Here is a 20245-nt window from a genome sequence, read left to right on the forward strand (position 1 = left end):
TTTGAAGATGGTTCAGAAACTTAAGTTAGTTCAAAACAGAGCTGCTAGGGACTGGCTGATATGATCATGTGACGCCAGTGCTTCATCAGCTGCACTGGCTTCCAGTCTGTTTCCAACCCAATTCAAGGTGTTGGTGTTGACCTTCAAAGCCCCAAACAGCTTGGGACCAGAGTACCTTAGGGCACGTCTCCTCCCGCATGTACCTGCTCAGTCCCTTAGGCCAGGGGTCCCCAACCCCCAGGGCCGCGGACCGGTCCCGGTCCGTGGCCTGTTAGGAACCGGGCTGCAAAGGGGTGTGCGAAACCCCCTTACAGTCCGTGGGGGTCTGAGGGGGGGGAGGCGATCCGTCCCTCCCCCCCGGAATCCTCACCGGCCCCAGCTGGCTCTGCTCCGCGGTAAGTCTGTAGAGCTGCCAGCCGGCTCCGGCCACTGGCTGATATTTGGTCACGCATAGCGGACGCCATTTGCGTCCCTGTTCTTCAAGTAATAGTCTACGTAATCTTTACATAGCCTATTACTGCAAAGAACAGGGACGCAAATGGCGTCCGCTACACATACGCCATTTGTGTCCCAGCGGCCGGAAGTCTGCCTGCGAAACCTCCCCCCCCCCCCCCGGTCCGTGGAAAAATTGTCTCCCACGAGACCAGTCCCTGGTGCAAAAAAGGTTGGGGACCGCTGCCTTAGGCCATCTTCAGAGGCCTTCCTCTGGGTGCCCCTGCCAAAGGAAGCTAGGTGGGTGACTACAAGAGAGAGGGCCATCTCAGTTGTGGCACCCCACTTGTGGCAAATCCTCCCAAAGAGGTCCTCCTGTTGCCTATGTTATCTTTTCAGCACCAGGCAAAGATGGTTATTTTCTCCCAGGCATTTTAGAGACCTAGTTCTAGATTGTTATAACTGTTTTATCCATTCCTGTGTTGTTTGTTGTCTTGTCTTGTCTTGTCCTTTACTGTATTCTTTTAAATACTTGTATTGTATTGTATGTTTTTAGCTGGACCATAAGGAAGGCTGAGCGAAGGAAGATAAATGCTTTTGAACTGTGGTGCTGGAGAAAAATTCTGAGAGTGCCTTGGACTGCAAGAAGATCAAACCAGTCCATACTCCAGGAGATAAAGCCAGACTGCTCACCTGAGGGAAGGATATTAAAGGCAAAACTGAAGTACTTTGGCCACATCATGAGAAGACAGGACACCCTGGAGAAGAGGCTGATGCTAGGGAAAGTGGAAGGCAAAAGGAAGAGGGGCCGACCAAGGGCAAGATGGATGGATGATATTCTGGAGGTGATGGACTCGACCTTGGGGGAGCTGGGGGTGGCGACGGCCAACAGGAAGCTCTGGCGTGGGCTGGTCCATGAAGTCACGAAGAGTCGGAAGCGACTGAGCGAATAAACAACAAAAATGGCATCTTAGTCGTTTAACTGTTTGCTATTCGCCCAGAGAACATTGGTTATTGGGCAGATTAAAAATATAATAAAGAAAGAAAGACATAGCAATGTATGTATTTAGAAAATAACATAAATGAAATGGCTTAAGGACAACATAAGGACAGCATCAGAATTGCCTTGACAAAGCAATCAAAGCAATCTGAATAGGAATCCAAAACCTCCATTTTCCTCCTAAAACTTCCTCCAGCCCATGTCAAAAGTGTCCTGGCTATTTTAGGCTATTCTACAAAGCTTATATCTACCAATCCGGCACAGTGGGTCATGGATCCTTTCATCTCCATCACAGCTAGAACAGGAAGGAAGAAGGTAAGAAGGAAGGAGGAAAGTGAGGCAGAAAGGGGAAGATGAAACAATGTACTTTTCTACATCAAGCTTTTAACCTGCCACTTTACCAAGGCTTCTGCTTCTGGATTCTTTGTGGGATTAAGATTGGCTCCTTCACATGTGTTTTTTCTGGGGAGTTTCTTTCTCTGCTTTTCTATATGTTTCCTTACACAACCACTCAACAGCGCTGTGGTATAGCAGAATTGCACAATTACACGAGAGTCTCATTCTGCCATTTCTAAAAAATACCACACTTTCCTTGATCTAAAAAAAGCCGGTGAAGTGGTTGCGAAGAGCGGGAGAGCCCCTGGAGAATGATGGCGTCATGTAAAGGACCTGCAAACTACCATGAGTGAGTAATCACAAGCACACAATAAAAACCTTGTGCAGAAAGGCTCAATAAGAAGGGGAAACAGAACTGGAATGGGGTGAAGTGTGTAGCGACCCTGAACACCCTGTTATATAGATCACAGATCGGTCTATATAATTTTCCATAATTTACACCAATTTGAATATGGAACACATTGGAAGACATGTAGATTTTTCCTCCTTAAATAGCCCATAACCTTTTTAGCCTTTTATTTTCTTTCATTTCATTGTCTTTCCATTGCTTCATAAGCATGTGGCATATCCACAGCTTCTTCAAAAAACAACCCAAATATTTCACCACCTGCAGTGATGCCCGTTGCTGCTCCTTTGGCATCTTCCTAGGTGCAAAGTCTTCTTTGTCCTCATCATCGGTCCAGATGCCAAGGTTAGATGTTGACTGACACTATGATTCAGCAATAGTTCCAAGCTAAACTTTTCCACCATCGTCATCCATTGTGGGTGCTCTGGAGCTTGCAGAATCCTGTGGTTCCTTGGGCCTAGCACAGGGGTGCAAAACCTTTTGCCTCCCGTACCAGACGCTCAATGGGCTGGTTGACCAGTGGGCATGGCCATGCCCACTGATGTCATCTGGCCATGGCCCCACCCATTTTCATTTTTCTCCAAGCTGAAAGATGGAGAATGGAGATGGGTTCTCTGCCAATGTGCTGGCAGAGTTCCAGGCTTCGGGCAGTACTTGGTGTCCCCATGTGGGCACAATGCACCTCACAAAGCAGCTTTGCCGGCATTGAGAAGAGAAACTGCTCTTCCCCATACTAGCAGAGTTCCCTACCACCCACTACCCTGCTGTTATCTCCAATCTCAGACTGGAGATAACAACAGGGGTTCATTTCATAAGAACATAAGAAGGGCCATGCTGGATCAGACCAAGGGTCCATCTAGTCCAGCATTCTATTCACACAGTGGCCAACCAGCTGTCAACTGGGAACCAACAAGCACAGTTCAAGAGGGATTCCTCTAGGGGGTGGTCTTGGAGGTCAAGCCCTGCCCCTGGAGGAACCCCAGAGCTCCACAGCCCAGATTAGAACTGTGAGTCAGAGGTTCTCCACTCCTGGTTTAGCAGGACCAGAGTGATATTCCCCCAGTTGAAATGGGGAGAAAGAGAAGATTAGATAGGACAAATAAGACCCCTGCATCCCTATCCAGGATGTTTCTGCAACAGCCCCACAGTAGCCATGGGCTTATTGCAGAAGTCGGCACTGGGGTGGACAATTGTGATTAAAACTAGGTTTTAGTTGATAGGTTTTACTGCTTTAATCATAACTTTGTTATTTTATTTGAATTTTATTGTTAGCCACCTTCAGCACTATTTTTAGTAGAAAGGCAGGATAGAGCTTTAGTTAGTTAATTGATTAATTAATTAAGAGATTAAGTAATTACCTGAGAAAGCCATATTAAGGTGATTTAGTTAGTAGAACATAAGAAGAGCCATGCTGGATCAGAGCAAGAGTCCATCTAGTTCAGCATTCTGTTCACACGGTGGCCAACCAGCTGCCACAGGAAACCTACATGAGTGCAACAGCACCCTCCCGCCCATGTTCCCCAGAAACTGGTGTACATAGGCATACTGCCTCTGACACTGGAAGTAGTATAATACCATCAGGACTAGTAGCCATTGATAGCCTTTTCCTCCAGGAATGTATCCAACCCTCTTTTAAAGCCACCCAAATTGGTGGCCATCACTGTATCCTGTGGTAGTGAGTTCCATAGTTTAACTATGCGCTGTGTGAAGAAGTCCATCCTTTTATTTGTCCTGACTCTCCCACCAATCAGCTTCATAGGATGACCCTGGGTTCTAGTACTTTGAGAGAGGGTGATAAATGTCTCCCTATCCACTTTCTCCACACCACGCATAATTTGGCAAACCTGTATCATGTCTCCCTTTATTCACCTCTTTTCCAAGCTAAACAATCCCAGCTGTTGTAACCTTCCCTCATAGGGGACTTGCTCCAGCCCCTTGATCGTTTTAGTTGCCCTTTTCTGCGCTTTTTCCAGCTCTACAATGTCCTTTGCTTGAAGTTGCTTGACTTTCTGGTTTTGGCTCCCTCTTTTAAAAGAAAAGAAACAGATTTGAAGTCAGCTTGTGAAATACCCTGTCCTTTTTTGTTACACTATGGAATATAAACGTATATTTGACTAAGATAATAAAATGGTTGCGGGGGGGAGAAGGAGGTTGCGGGGTGGTGGGGGGGGAGGAAATACAGCATTTTGAATTCATTTGTTCCTTTGAAGTATTTCAGCAAAAGAGGAACTCATAAAAGTGATTGTCACTGCAATCCTATAGTCCTTGGGGGGGCATCGCAGAGGCCATAGAATATGTCAGATGTCCCCCTCCGAGATCAGAAAGCGAGGTTTGTCCTCAGAAAGGAAGATCCGACCGCAGCACCTGCCTGCCAGCTGCTGCTGAAAGCTCTGAGGCCCGTTCTTCTCCGACGTTGGAACTCTGCTCACCTGAAGAAGGGCCAAGATCAAGGACTGGCATCGTCAGGCACCTGCCAAGGGCCCACATCCCAGCTGGGGCCAACAGACAAGCACCCCTGGAGTTGCAACCTGCTTGTTCACCTGCCTCTCACTCTGGCCCAGACAAGAAGGAAGAGAAGGTGGTGAGAAGGAGGAGCAGTAGATGCCACGGCCTGCTGCTCCCTGGCTCTCTGCCTGTCAAACAAGCAAGTGGTAGCAATGGTGAGAAAGAGGAGAGGAGCAATTGCAACTGGTGACAAAGGCAGTGAGAAGGTAGACTCACTGAGGAAGGGGGCCCATTGAGGGAGTCTTGCCAAGGGCCCTCAAAAACCAGGAGCTGGCTCTGGTGGCCACTACCGCTCTCTGAACTGCCAGCTGGGCTGAGACCTTGCTCTGAAGAGTCCTCAGAGTGAGGCACCAGTCTGGGTGGTGGTAGCTGGCCCATCAGGCAGCAATGGGATTGGGATTGGAGCCCTTTCCAGCAGTGGGGGAGGTCTGACCTTCTGCCCCTCCCAGTCCTGAGGCACGGGATTCGTCCTGCCTCATGGGAGGGCCTGCCCAGGTCCCTTTGTGTTCAATGGGGCTTACTCCCAGGAAAATGTGCGCAGAATGTATAAATAATAATGAGCAAATAATTCACTTGGAAATGTGAAATCTCTTCCAGGCATCCATGGTTGAGAGACTGGAACAGAGCAACGAGGGGCAGACACAATTTCTCTTTGAAAAGAAAAAACGGTATTGCTTATTTTTAAAATGCAGCAGAATGAGAAGGTTTGCATTGGAGATATACACTGTAGTTCAGGAGAAGGCAACCTTTTGGGGCTGAGGGCACATTTGGCAATTTGAGAAACTGTCCTGGGCACAAAATGGCTGCCATGGGAGGCGTGGCAAAGTACAAGTAGCTACTCCCTCCTTCAGAAAAATATGGATGCCCATATGGGCTCTGCTTGGAGGTATTATGGTTATGGACACTGTCACGACGAGCACTCACACTTCAGACTTTGCCACTAAACCACCAAAGGAACCACAGGATTCTGCAAGCTCTTCAGGAGCCATGATGGACCAAGAGAGGTGACAACCGTGGAAAAGTTCAGCTCAGTGCAGGCTGTTTGGGACGTTTGCTGAATCACAGTGTCAGTCAGCGCCTAACCTTGGAAGCTGGGCTGATGATGCGGGCAGAAAAGACTTCGTACCTACTAAGTGCCAAAAGAGCAGCAGCCGGCATCACTGCAGATGATGAAATGTTTGGGCTGTTTTGGAAGAAGGTGCAGATCTGCCACGCGCTTATGTAGCAACGGAAAGACAGTGAAAGACAGGCTGGAAAGATTTTGGGTTACCTGAAGTTGAACAATCTACATATCCGCCTACATGCTCCATTATCAAATTGACATAAATAATGAAAAATGAGATACTTTTCTAATCTATATAAATAGGGTCTTTGGGGTCGCTTTTAGGAGGAAGCTAGACTTTTCTCTTAATATTATTTATTTATTATTTATTTATTTCATTTCTATACCGCCCAATAGCCGAAGCTCTCTGGGCGGTTCACAAACATTAAAATTAATTTCCCCTTCTTATTGTTTTATCTCCCCTTCTTGTTTTATTAGCACCTGCCTTTTCCCATTCCTCTCTCTCTCTCTCCCCCCCACACACTCTCTCCTTCCTTCCTTCCTTCCTTCCTTCCTTCCTTCCTTCCTTCCTGTTTTTCCAGTTCTAAGAACATAAGAAGAGCCCTGCTGGATTAGACGGAAGGCCTAACCCGTCCAGCATTCTGTTCACACAGCAGCCAACCAGCTGTCGACCAGGAACCCACAAGTAGGACATGAGTGTGACAGTATCCTCCTGTTCATGCTCCCCAGCAACTGGTGAACATAGTGGATGTTTGCACCAGCGATTTACTCTGAGCTGACTGCGTTAGGGATAGATGGCGCTGTGGCCACCCCGCAGCTTATCAGGGGGAAACCAGATTTCCTGAGACTGCTTAAAGTCCGATTCTTTTCCTTAAGTTGGGTTCTTCCCACTATAGTTGTTGTCCCGCTGTAGTATAGCCTCAACTCCCGCATTTAGCTCGGGTATGCGAGCCCTGCCCAGGGGTCTGCCTTTCACCGTGACCCCGGTCAAAGGGCGTTTCCTGTCTCCCATCCCTGCACAAACCAAATAGTGTCTACTCAGAAGTAACAACCATTGTGTTCAATGAGGCTTGGGGCTCGTTGGGAGGCTTGTCTTACAAATGTGCACAAGGGGAAGTAACTACTTCACACTTCCCTTATGCAGCCTGGAAGGGGGGGGAGCTTCTCTCATTGGTTGAGCAGCCCCTGCCACTCAGATGATGTTCACTCCAACCCTCACCCACCCAGAAGTAAGTTATGTGAAGCCACTTAGAATGGTGCGATGTACACCCTCGTGGAACCCTGCCCAGACCAAAAGCGGCGCCTACAAAAATGTGTCTGAGCCACTCCTCCCTCCTCCTCCCGTTGTCTTGGAAACAGGGCCATAGGCATAATGGAGGTAGCATATAGTCATCAGGCCTAGAAGCCGGCGATAGCCTTATCTTCTGTGGAATGTGTCTAATTCCCTTTTAAAGCCCTCCAAGTTGGTGGCCATCACTACATCTTGTGGAAGCGAATTCCATAGTTTCACTCTGCGCTGCACTTCCTCTTATCTGTCCTGAATCCCCCACCAGTCAGCTTCATAGGATGTGACCCCACGTTCTAGTAGTACAAGGAGAGAAATGTCTCCCTGTCCCCCTTCTCCACACCATGCTTATTTTATACACCATCTATTTTGTTTCCGCTAACTTGCCTTTTTTCTAAACTAAACAGCCCCAGACATTGTAAGCTTTCCTCATAGGGGAGTTGCTCCAGCCTCTTGATCATTTTGGTTGCCCCTTTCTGCACCCTTTCCTCTGCTACAGTAACATTTTTGAAGTGTGTTGACTAGAACTGTACACAGCATTCCAAGTATGGCACACCGTCAATTTCTTGTGATAGAGATGAAAGGATCCGTGACCCGCTATGTCGGATTCGTATATGTAAACTTTGCCTATCATTGTAGAATACTCTCAAACAGACAGGAAAGGAGTTTTAGGAGAGAGTTGCAGGTCTCGGATTCTTTTTTAGATTCCTTTGTCAAGGTAATTCTAATGCCATTCTTATGCCAGCCTTAAAACATTGTAAGCATTGATAAATTAATATAACTGAAATGCTATGTCTTTCTTCAAGCCCACAATATTATTTTCTCTGTGAATATAACATTATTCACTGTATACCAATAAACCAAATGATTTGTTTCAGTTAAAATCAGTCTGCAGTTCTTGACACGGCTTATGTTTTACACTCTGACCTACTGGGTGCAAAGTCATACTCAGATCAGGCCACCAGACTAATACCGTAGTTTGAGAAAGCCTAGACTCTGAGTGGCCTTCTCCAGTCAGGTGCCTTCCAGATGTGTTTGACTGCAACTCTCATCAACTCCCATCACTGGCCACTGGCTGGGGATGGTGGGAGTTCTAGTCCAACGCATCTGGAGGGCATTCGATTAGGGAAGCCTCTCACAATAGGATGAAAAGGCCCACTCCAAACACTGTGAAGTCTTGGATGCTATTAACATATGAAGGTGTTCTCACCAAAGAGAAAAACAGCAATCTGTTTTTGTTTGTGGCACATTCAGTTCTATTGATTACAGGGAAAATGCTCACAATCATTCATTCATTCATCTATTGCATAGATGACAACGAAACAAACAAACAAATATTGTAGGTGTAGGCCAAACTGCACTGCATAGCAACATAACCACATAAGAAGAGCCCTGCTGGATCAGAGCAAGGCTCTACCTAGTCCAGCGTTCTGTTCACACAGTGGCCAACCAGCTGCCCAGGGGAAACCCACAAGCAGGACACAAATGCAACAGCACCCTCCTGCCCATGTTCCCCAGCAACTGGTGTACGTAGACTTACTGTCTCTGATACTGGAGGTAGCTCAGAGCCATTAGGACTAGTAGCCACTGATTGCCTTCTCCTCCATGAATGTGTCCGATCCCCTTTTAAAGCCATCCAAAGTGGTGGCCATCGCTATGTCTTGAGGTAGCCAATTCCCCAATTTAACTATGCACTGTGTAGGAAGGAAACTGCCTTATACAGAGCCAGACCCTCGTTCCAACCAGCTCAGTATGCTTGACTGACAGTGGCAACAGCAATCAATGAACTCAGACTGGAGCCTTTCCCAGCCCCACATGGAGCTGCTGGTGACCGAATCTGGGCCCTTCAGCATGCAAAACAGGGGTCTGCCACCGAGCTAAGCAGACCTTCGTCCTGCTGCTACAGCCAAGCACACATATCTTGCAGAAGCAATCCTGGCTAATAAAATCCAAGGTACCGTCTTCTGGAGAACCCATGAGCAAGCGGGCAGCAGCATCTCCTGCTCCCCCTCCTCACCACCGCCGTTGCCTGGGCCAGAGCAAGAGGCAGGGGAACAAGTGGGCTGCAATGCTGGGGTGGGGGAACAACTCCAGGGGGCTCCTGTCAGTGGGCCCCTACTGGGGCGTGGGCCCTCAGCAGGTGCCCAGGTATGCCCACCCTTAACACCAGCCCTGTCTGAAAATACTGAAGCAGAGTTTTTTCAGGAGATTGTAACTTGTGACCGAATCTCATGCAAAGCCAGATCTAGGGGGGCAGTAACCCAGGCAAAAGCCTAAAAAGCCAGACTTGGGGAGCCTGGCTGTCATGGCCTCTCCACTCCATGACCCACTCCACAGCAGTTCCTCTTTCCTTGTAAAGCAGGGCAGCGCTGACCGGCTCAACCAGCGCTGTCTTGGTTCATGTTCGTTCATGCACAGAAAGGTTCAAGACATCAGTGCCCATGCAACCAATAGTGTGTATGTGAGCAACCGTAATCAGATCCCTATGTGCAAATGAGGCATCTTATATGACAAGGATAAATCAGCCGTGCAAATGGTGCATCGAAGTTGTGAAACAGGCTACAAAGGCCATTTAAAAAGACCAGCAAGGGAGGTTCCTGTCCTGGGGTGCTTCTTGGGCAGTAGGTGTTATGTCCAAGGGCCTGGGACCCTTGGAAGTAAGAATCTGGTTCCCTACAAAACTCAGGAGATGTGCAATTTATTTTAGTGCTCCTTCCTTGCAGGCAGCCACAGCAGACAGGGCCTTGCTTTCCCAGTCCAGTATAAATGCTGGGGGGGGGGGGGATTATCTCTGCTTAACCCAGGGCATTCAGAAATCCTGGCCTGGCTCAAGGGATGGACTTATCACAAACACTACATCAGGCTCCAGACAGACAATAGGAAGGTGCTGGGAGAAGTTGGGGAGGAGGGCAAGCTGGTGGAGTTGCTGAGGGGAATAATATCCTATAGGGCTCAGAGTAGGGGAAGCAGATTGATTGATTGATTTCATTTCTATACCACCCAATAGCTGAAGCGCTCTGGGCAGTTCTCAAAAATTAAAACCAGCAAGTACAGCATAAAACAATATAAAATATGAAAGCTTAAAACTACAATATAAAAGTACAACCAGAATAAAAGCTAGCAGCAATGCAGAGGTTTAAAATACAGGTTTAAAACAGCAGAGCTAAAAGACTAGAGTGCTAAAATGCTGGGAAATAAAAAGGTCTTCACCTGGTGCCGAAAGGAATACAACATAGGTCCCAGGCAAATCTCTCTAGGGAGCTCATTCCACAGCTGGGGTGCCACAGCAGAAAAGGCCCTCTTCTTCCTGGTAGCCATTACACAGGCTTTTTGGATTCCCCCTCACCTGGGTGGTTAATTCCCTTGACATTAGTGGGCTCATTAAGTACTTTTAGATTCTGGACTTAATGGTTTTATACACTCCCCCCCTCTTTAGATGTTAAAGTGTATTACTTCTGTTCAAAATGTGATGAGTCAGCCTTGCTGTGTTCGGGGACCTTCCACTCATTCTGCTGAGTCATTGGGGCCCAGACCTCTGCCCCAAAGTCCTGTCCTGACGCTGTGCCACTGCTTCACACACATCCAGGTTGGTGGGCAGTGAGAGTCCAACCCTGCGGAGAGGCGACCATCCAACTGCTGTGGCATTTGCAATGTTGGTGACCTAGGGCTCAGGAGGCCAGGCACTCACCATGCCATCTACCTGAGAAGGCCCGAGCCTGAATTCTAATTGTGGGAGGCATAGGGGCTGATGAGCTACAGAGACTCAGCAGTCAGAGAAACACACTCTGCACGTGTTCAGAGGCAGGCGTTATTAGTATGAATCAGATTTGAGCAAATGGCTTTTATTTTCCCCTTTGGCCCTTATGTCTTGTTCTGACATAATGCACTAGCAGGAAAGTTAATCTGCTCTGTGTCAGGCTGCTGTTGGGATCCAGGAGTGGGACCAGGAAAATATAATAAAATAAAAGGTGGCCACACAGATGTTCCTTTTAGTGATCATTAAAGAAAGGGAGGACAGAGCAGCACAATGAAGTTGGTTTGATACTCTTTGCTGCTGATCCTGGTTGGTTGGATCCAGATTTAAGGCACAATCCTATGCATTTTTAGACGGAAAAAAGCCCTATAGCTCCCAGCATTCCTCCACACACCCTGGGAGGTGCATGACAGGTTTTTGCCTGCTGACAAGCAAAAAATCAACAGGCAAAGCTTTTTCTAGCGTGGATGAACTTTGATGGAGCAGCTTTGCCTGTTGAATTTCAGCCGGTCATGCTATTCTTAACATATGCTCCAGTAGGGGGCAGTCCTTACTTCCTGATCCTGGCCCTAATAATAGATCCCTATTTTGTGCTGGTTTTTTGCTGTTGGGGATGCAAGAATGCTAAGGCTGCAAGCCAAGGCTAAACACGCTTACCAGGGCATAGGTCCTGTTGAACTCCATGCGCCTGGGGCTTACTTCTGAGTAGACATGTAGAGGAGTGCACTGTAAGGCACCATGCAATGGACGGTCTGCCATTTCTCGCATTGCATCTGCTGAGGCATGTTTTGAACTATGAAAGAATATTGTCTTCTAATATATCTTTAACCAAAAGGGCAAACTTCCTCTTAGCTTTTAAATTGGTGGAGGGCCCACTTTTATATATGTATTTATTAATGTAAAGCATCCTTACCCAACCTGGTGCCCACCAGATGTTTTCAGCTACAACTCCTATCATCCCCAGCCAGCGCAACCACTGCCCACAGCAACAGCCCTACTATGCAGCTGCCATTTTGATTTCCCACAATGCCCCTGACATGGTGTGACTCCAGGGCATTGTGGGAAAATTAAAATGACAGCCCCCATTTCCAGCCTAAACCTTTGTTGAAAGGGCCCCTCGAAATGAGTATCAGTTGTGGGCTCTGATGGGGTTCTAGCAGTTGCCCAAGGATGCCGTTTGCTGAAGCTGGGCCTGTTTCCAATTGAAATGATCTCAGCTAGCAGATGTGGGGTAGACTTTGGGAAGCCACCACCCCTTGGAGCAGCAGACAATACTGGGACAGATACAGTGCAGGCTGGTGGCTCCTATTTCAGTGGGGTGCTAAATCCATTCTGGGTTTCAGTCACAACCACTCAGAACTCTAAAGGAGCTATCCAAGGTGCTGAAGCCATGGGGTTCCTTTGTTTTGTTTGTTTATTTTATTTTATTAATTATTTAATTTCTTGATCACCCATCTAGCCGATCACCCGGCCACTCTGGGCGATGTAAAATAGTACAACAATTTAAAACAATACAATTCCACATTAAAACATCACATTTCTAAAAATACCCTAACCCACCCCAAACATCTGCCTGAACAACCACGTTTTTAATGCGTGGCAGAAGCTCATTAAAGAGGGGCATGGTGGAGTTCCCTAGGGAGGGAGTTCCACAGAGTGGAGGCCACCACAAAGAAGGCCCTCTCCCTCGTCTTCACCAGCCTAGCTGTCCTGGCTGATGGGACAGAGAGAAGGCCATCTGAGGCTTCAGAGTTCTGACTGCTTCTGACTGAAACCCAGACCGGATTTACAGCCCCACTGAAATACGAGCCACCAGCCTCCACTGGCTATATGGAACAATGGTCTAAGCCCATGGCAGTTTCATGCAGCAGGAAATGCTTTATTTAGCTAAACTTGCAAGCAATGTTCAAACACCGGAAAGCAACTGCTCCCAAGGCATACATTTGGCGTGGGAGTTCACAGAAAGCTCTTTGGTCCACAAAGATCAGTCCTTGCGTGATTCAAGTATAGTTCATTCTACACAATTCCGTGAGATGGACACTGTATTTGAGGTCTCTGGGTGTCAATTTTAAGGCTTCTTCCCAGGTATAGGACCACGAAGTCGTACACACGGTCCAGGTTGTGAAAGGCAGCTTGCCCTGTAAAACTGATAACAAAAGAAGTGTTAACAAGGGGGACTGGGGCATAGTTTAAACTGAGGTTTACCATGGCTCACCACTAGAAACCTATTGGCCTACAGCAGCCTTCCCCAGCCTGGTGCCCTCCAGATGTGTTGGACTACAACCCCCATGATTCCCAGCTAGTATGACCAGCCTCTTCCTAACTGGTGCCCTCCAGGTGTGTTGGGAATGACGGGAGCTGTAGTCCAACACACCAGGCTGGAGAAAGCTGGCCTAGAGAATGATCTTTAAGCACTCAGTGCTGTAACATGGCTGAAGCAAAGTGATTAACTCAGTGCCTGCATGGGGACACTACAAGGAGCCTTACTCTAAGCTTTCCAGATAATAAATACTCCAAATAAATATTCTCAAGGGAGAATATTTAAAGGGATATATAAAATATATCCCTTTATAATATAAAAAGGGAGGGAGGGAGGGAGGGAGGGAGGGAGGGAAAGCTAACAAGTATATTTCTTTAAACTAGACATTATGGTTGTGCAAAATAACTTTTATCACACCAGTTTCTACTGGTGAATGGTTCCAAAGGAGGAGGATTAGAAGATCTGGGCATAGCAACAAGGAAGGGGGGGGGACTGAAGTGTAAGGATCCATTCGGTAAACAACTCACCTTTGCTGATCTCTGTGTGTCTTTCACCAGCGGAGAGAGATTTTGTTCCGGTTGATCTGCCCCATAATTTCATTGTATTTGGAAGTCACAGTGTTGGCTTTTGTCGTCAGCTGAGTGAGAACATGGTGCAAGCCCAACACATGATAATGGAAGAGTCCTTCAAGGTCAGCCTCCTCTTCATCCTCCTCTTCTCTGATGCTGCAATTGTTGTCTTTGAGAGGGGCCAGGCCGCTCTCCGCCATCAGCTTAATGGATTTGAGGAGCATGAAATATTCATACAAGTCTCTGTCCCCGGAATCTCCATCACAAGTGTTGGCCTCAAATGTATTGTCTTGGTTGTCCAAGGAGACCCCCTGGAGAAGGCTGGGAAACATCACTGTTTGCTCCATCTTACGGACAGCAGAGAAGTATCCTTCCATGGTGATGGGGAGAGAGATTCACGAGGTCTGAAGTCTGCTTCTTTTTCAAACTCCCAGTGGGACTGCATGAAAGGCTGGATAGGTTAGCTGTGAGCAGTTGCACCTTTCAGCCTGGCTCCTGTCAATTTATACACCGAGACCCAATCCTGGCCAATGTTGGAGAATGTGATTGGGATGGTTCCATGCCAACTATAAACACTCCTTTTTCAGCTACTCAATACCGAGTTCCTGTGAATGACAAGATTTAAGGAGCGACTTCCTTCTGATGTTATTTACGGTCCAGATTCACTCCCAGACACTTTTGCCTATATTAGCTACTTGCCATCAGCTAGGAGTTCAAGGGGCTCCTGTTATATTTTGGTTGACCACTAATGAGAGAGAGAAAGCGAGAAGTTGTATCACCACGCCTGGCACTGAGTGGAAATCTCCTAATACCTTTTGGCAAGATGCTTGCCCGGGTGGTGGGGACCTGAGCCAAGGCTGTGAAGGCTGCCAAGACAGTTTCATCATTTGTCCTCAGTTTGTGAAACCGGTTCGTGCCACCGTTTTGCTGATGTTCGTGAGACTGGGGAGGGAGCTCTTTGCAGAGTCCCTATCAAACCAGACAAGATGTTTGGCCACAACCCAAGTCTGATAGAATCATAGAATAGTAGGGTTGGAAGGGGCCTACAAAGCCATCGAGTCCAACCCCCTGCTCAATGCAGGAATCCAAGTCAGAGCATCCCTGGCAGATGGCTGTCGTCTTGAACGCCTCCAGTGTGGGAGAGCCCACCACCTCCCCAGGTAATTGGTTCCATTGTCGTATCACTCTAACAGTCAGTCTGGGTCTCCTCTGAATATGTGAGAGTCAAGGGGAGGGCAAGATTTGTAAGAGACATAGGAAGCTGCCTTATACTCCTGTACTGCTGCTAGGTTTTATTGTGGTTGTATTGTTATATTGTGGTTTTAATGTTCTATATATTTTAAATTGTTTTATTGTGTGTTGTTTGGTCTTAGTTTTTGTGAACCGCCCAGAGAGCTTCGGCTATTGGGCGGTATAGAAATGAAATAAATAAAAATAAATAATAATAAAATAGTAATAAATAATAATAATACTGGGTCAGGGCATTTGTCCATTTAGTCCAATATTCTGACTGGCAGTGGCTTTCTGGTCCATCTAGTGGGAGATGGTGGGGACTGAACGTGTGACCTTTTGTAGGCAAAGCAGGCGCTGTGGTTCTCCCATTTCTCCTTGCACTCTTCCCCACAGCTGTTTCCCCCCAGCCTCAGTTCCCAGATGTGTTTGCAATGGCTGGGGACAGGGGAGTGTAGGGAGGAAATCATGGGCAGTGGAAAGGTCAAACACTCCTTCTCCTTCTGCTGCGTATGCCCCACTCCCGATCGCACCGCTCCTGCACCGTTCCTGAAAAGTATGGCAGAGACCTGAGCCTGCAAACCCAAGTCTTCAGGCTAAAGCTAAGTCTGACCCTTTTCATGGACCTGGAGGTGTTACCAGGTAGCCACAATTGTTCAAAAAGTAGGTGAAAGATATGTATATACTCCATTACCCAATGTGTGAATATCCTCTGTTTACAACACAACCCCTACGCACAGCAATTTGTCATGAGTCCAAGAACATCCTGATATGCATTTTCTTTAAATTATGGCCATTCCCTCTCTCTTGAAAGGTGTTGTTGTTGTGACATTTATATCCCACCTTGTTTCCTCTTTCAAGGAACCCAAGGCAGCTTACATGCCCCCCCCCCGCTATTGTATCCTCACAACAACCCTGTGAGGTAGGTTAGGCTGACCCAAAGTCACCCAGTGAGCTTCATGGTCGAGTGGGGACTAGAATCCAGATCACAGCCCAACACTCTAACCACTGCACCACACTGGCTCTCTTTGTTATTTTTATCATTATCATTATTTTATTATAATGATAATGATAAAAATTGTTTATATACACACAGTATACACAATATACATTATATAATGTATAATATACATATACACAGTATACACAATATACATTGTTTATATACACACAATGTTGTTGTGACATTTATATCCCACCTTGTTTCCTCTTTCAAGGAACCCAAGGCAGCTTACATGCCCCCCCCCCCGCTATCGTATCCTCACAACAACCCTGTGAGGTAGGTTAGGCTGACCCAAAGTCACCCAGTGAGCTTCATGGTCGAGTGGGGACTAGAATCCCGATCACAGCCCAACACTCTAACCACTGCACCACACTGGCTCTCTTTGTTATTTTTATCATTATCATTATTTTATTATAATGATAATGATAAAAATTGTTTATATACACACAGTATACACAATATACATTATATAATGTATAATATACATATACACAGTATACACAATATACATTGTTTATATACACACAATGTTGTTGTGACATTTATATCCCACCTTGTTTCCTCTTTCAAGGAACCCAAGGCAGCTTACATGCCCCCCCCCCCCGCTATCGTATCCTCACAACAACCCTGTGAGGTAGGTTAGGCTGACCCAAAGTCACCCAGTGAGCTTCATGGTCAAGTGGGGACTAGAATCCCGATCACAGCCCAACACTCTAACCACTGCACCACACTGGCTCTCTTTGTTATTTTTATCATTATCATTATTTTATTATTTTATTGTTTTATTTAATGTGATTATGATTATTGTTATTAGGTTCCCCTTAGCTGTCTATCGATTAGTCAATTTTATAATTCCAGATGACTTGCACAGTACTGGGGGAAGTACCAGCAGTTTATTTTTTTTTTAGTTTATTTCAAACATTGGTATCCCGCCCTAGATCATTAAGATCTCATTTGGAAGGAAGGGGGTTCTCCTGGACATTGGATGCCTTCCTCCCAACCCCAATACTTGTAGAACTATCAAGCCACTTTTACTGGCTCAGAGTAGTGGAGGCTGGTGGCGCTGATGTTCGTGGGGCAGTGACTCTGCTCCAGGTTTCAGTCAGAACCAGTCAGAACTCTAAAGGAGCTCTGCACTTTGGATGGCTCCTTTAGAGTTCTGAGCGAAACCCAGGGCGGATTCACCGCCCCACTGACATCAGAGCCACCAGCCTCCACTGGCTCAAAGGTAGTACCAGGGACGGCAGCAGTGAATGGGGCATTGCTCCTGCTGCTCTACAGCAGAGCGAGGCCATATTGCAACAGCACAGCACCTGCTTTGAAAGCCCCAGAGGTCCCAGGCTCAGTTCCTACCTCTAGCATCTCTAGCTAACAGGGCACCTGGCAGCAAGGCAGGGAAAGGCTTTGCCTGAGTGGTCGGAGAGGCGCTGCCTATCACAGTGACCTGATCTGGGTAGTGGGCCGCTTATGTAATGTCAAAACAGAGGACAAAAGGGGGCACAGATCTGGATAAAATGTGCATAGGCTAATGTGCACAAATAAATGCAAATTCAGAAATCATTATTGTAATTTAAATAGAAATACAATGTCATAGTGCAGAAGACTGTGGCCAGGCAACCTGTGTGCCTGTTCAACCTCCTGAAAATGAAGCTCTGACTTTGCCCCACTGGGCGAGAGAGAGAGAGTGTGCCCGGAGCTGACTTAAGGCTATTTAACAGTTCAGTAGGTTTGAAAATATATTTTAAAACTTAAGCAGGAAAACCACGAATGGCCTTCAACTTGTTAAACAAATGAGAACATGCCACACAGGAAATATTAAGATATGATGTATTAAAAAAAAAGTAAATGCCCAAGAACATCACATGCAGAAGTAAAGTATGAAACATGCAGTGATTACAGACAAAATACATTTGCACACATGAACCACACGGGTTACATGCAAAGATTACACCATGCAAATTAAACTACAGTTTAACTCTTGCCAAGGCCTACTAGAAAACAATATTAGGAAAACTGAATTAGAGCATCAAATGGAATAGCTACATACAAAAGTTATAGTAGACCAAAATAGCAGCTGTTTGAGTTGTGATTTAACTCCACTTGAAACTTCTACCAGTCTAAGGGCGCAATCCTATGGCTGCTAGTCAGTGGCTAGACAGACATAGGATCTGTCGGTTCCCGGAGAACTGACCCACACCCCCTCCCGCGCCATCTCATAGGCAGCGCAGATCGGCCCCGTGCTCTGCGCTCGTAAGAGCGGCGCACAGCGGCAAAAACAGGGCGTTCCCGGGGGTGGGCCGGGGCAGGGAAGTCAGAAATCCAGTACGATACATCCTATGTGTCGTCTAGCTGCCACTTCACACGCTCCGAGGTCCTGCGGCTAGGCAGCCAAAAGCAGGGCTGCGGGAGCATGGAGGAGATCCGCTCCTCACCACTCCTCCCGCCCTGCACTGGATAGGTGGTGGCCCCTGGGCTTGGAGGTGATCGTGGACCCAAATAGGATTGCTCCCTCCACTAGTTAAATGCAATGTCTGAAGCTTTTAACTGTATAGCAGCATAGTCCAAATCTTTGAAGAAAAGGGAGGGAAAAGGAAAATTATACCTAGTGGCTTAGTGGTTAAGATGCTGAACTGCAGACCAGAAGGTCGGCAGGACAGCAGTTTGAGACCTGAGTGCCGCGTGACGGAGTGAGCTCCCGTCTTCAGTCCCCGCTCCTGCCAACCTAGCAGTTCGAAAGCAAGAAATTGCAAGTAGATAAATAGGTACCGCTTCGGCGGGAAAGGTAACAGCATTCTGTGCACCTCGGTGTTCAGTCATGCCAGCACATGACGACGGAAGCGTCTTCGGACAGCGCTGGCTCTTCAGCTTAGAAATGGAGATGAGCACCACACCCTAGAGTCAGACACGACTGGTTGGGGACACCTTTACCTTTACCTTTATTCCAAGTAGAGAGATAAAGAACAGGCTCCTGTGAACCCAGATGTAGTTTGGAGGAGATCATTGCTAGGGTCTAAGGTGTAAGACCCAGCACAGTCCAGATGGGAAAATTAATCCAGGTAGAAAGTGAAGAGAATATCCTAAAATGAAAAGCTTAATTTTCACCAATGAGTAAAATATGGAAGCTAAGCAGGATCAGCCCTGGTTAGTATTTGGATGGGAGACCGCCTGGGAATCAGGCTTCCTGCACTGAGCAGGGGGTTGGACTCGATGGCCTTCCAACCCTATGATTCTATGATCTACTCAGGAGCCAAATATCAATCCCCCAAAAGCTAGTTCAGAAATGATGGCCAGCCTGAGCCTTAAAAACTGAAGAAGGGACATGGTCAAAGTAAAAAATTCCCTGTTCCTCAAAAAGAAGGCAAGCATGCAAACTATGGCCCCAAAGTCCCCCAGACTAACAAAAATATGTCAGCAAAAACTGGAGCTATACAAAAAAGGAAAAAGAAAAAAAGTGAACGGAGTCATTCCCTTAGGGTTCAGTCGCTTTTTGATTTACTGATTCCCCTAAACTTTCCTGCCTTCTGGTTGGCCTTTTTCCTTCTTCTCAGTTGCCAACTAGAAATTTGGTTCTGGACTGGTGAAAGACTTATTGGGTGGGCAGAAAACTGCAAAAACAGTATTTTTCCATTGTTTTAGGCAGCTGATGTTACTTTATCAGGGTATATGGGAACATTCCAGACTCATGGAACTGCTAGCTGCAGGGAGTAACAAACATCTTAACTTCTCATACTGGTCCATTGTTCCAATTTGACCACAGCTTTGTCAGCATGACTGTCTGCATCTCAGACTCCAGGCAGCAAAAACTGTCTACTCTCAAGTAGGGATGGCATGAGGCCGGATTCCAGAGAATCCAACCTCTGGATTCCGCTGCGGAATGGCACCACTTACCTCCGGCTCTGGAGGATTTCGTGCAGAGCAGCTCTCCGGCTCCCTATACAAGACAATATGCTAATGGCAGCGGCCATTAGCCTATTGCTGGGAAAAATACAGACGCAAATGGCATATTGTATGTCACTTGCGGCTGTAAAGCACTGATTTTGACCTAAATACAGCTGTAAACGGCTGCAATTAGGTCAAAGTCAGGGCTTTATGGCTGCGAGTGGCGTCCAATACACTATTTGCATCTGTATTTTTTCCTGCGATACACTAGCCTATCACGGGGAAAAATAAAGATGCAAATAGTGTATTGGATGCCACTTGCCGTAAAGCCCTGACTTTGACCTAATTGCAGCCATTTATGGCTGTATTTAGGTCAAAATCAGTGCTTTACAGCCGCAAGGGGCATACAATACGCCATTTGTGTCTGTATTTTTCCCAGCGATAGGCTAATGACAGCCTCCATTAGTGTATCACCTTGTAAAGGGAGCTGGAGAGCTGCTCCATGAACTGACCTGATCACAGA

At 46.9% G+C, this 20245-nt stretch overlaps 1 protein-coding gene across 1 annotated transcript; it reads right to left on the reverse strand.

Annotated features, from left to right (window-relative positions):
* Positions 1–12210: 12210 nt before the first annotated feature.
* On the reverse strand, positions 12211–14100 carry LOC146349335 (thyroid hormone-inducible hepatic protein-like). The gene is made up of 2 exons (XM_084842475.1): positions 13569–14100; positions 12211–12927 (listed from the first exon to the last, which is right to left on the reverse strand). The coding sequence occupies exon 1, from the start codon at positions 13985–13987 to the stop codon at positions 13592–13594; it is 396 nt and encodes a 131-aa protein (XP_084698601.1). The 5' UTR covers positions 13988–14100; the 3' UTR covers positions 12211–12927; positions 13569–13591.
* Positions 14101–20245: the final 6145 nt, after the last annotated feature.

Source organism: Heloderma suspectum, chromosome 3 (genome assembly GCF_057233095.1).
Source record: "Heloderma suspectum isolate Gila_16-S chromosome 3, 16-S_ref, whole genome shotgun sequence".
Taxonomy (NCBI): domain Eukaryota; kingdom Metazoa; phylum Chordata; class Lepidosauria; order Squamata; family Helodermatidae; genus Heloderma; species Heloderma suspectum.

Excerpts from the sequence above, each read along its gene's own strand:
- LOC146349335 (XM_084842475.1), bottom strand. The coding sequence starts at position 13,987 with ATGGAAGGATACTTCTCTGCTGTCCGTAAGATGGAGCAAACAGTGATG.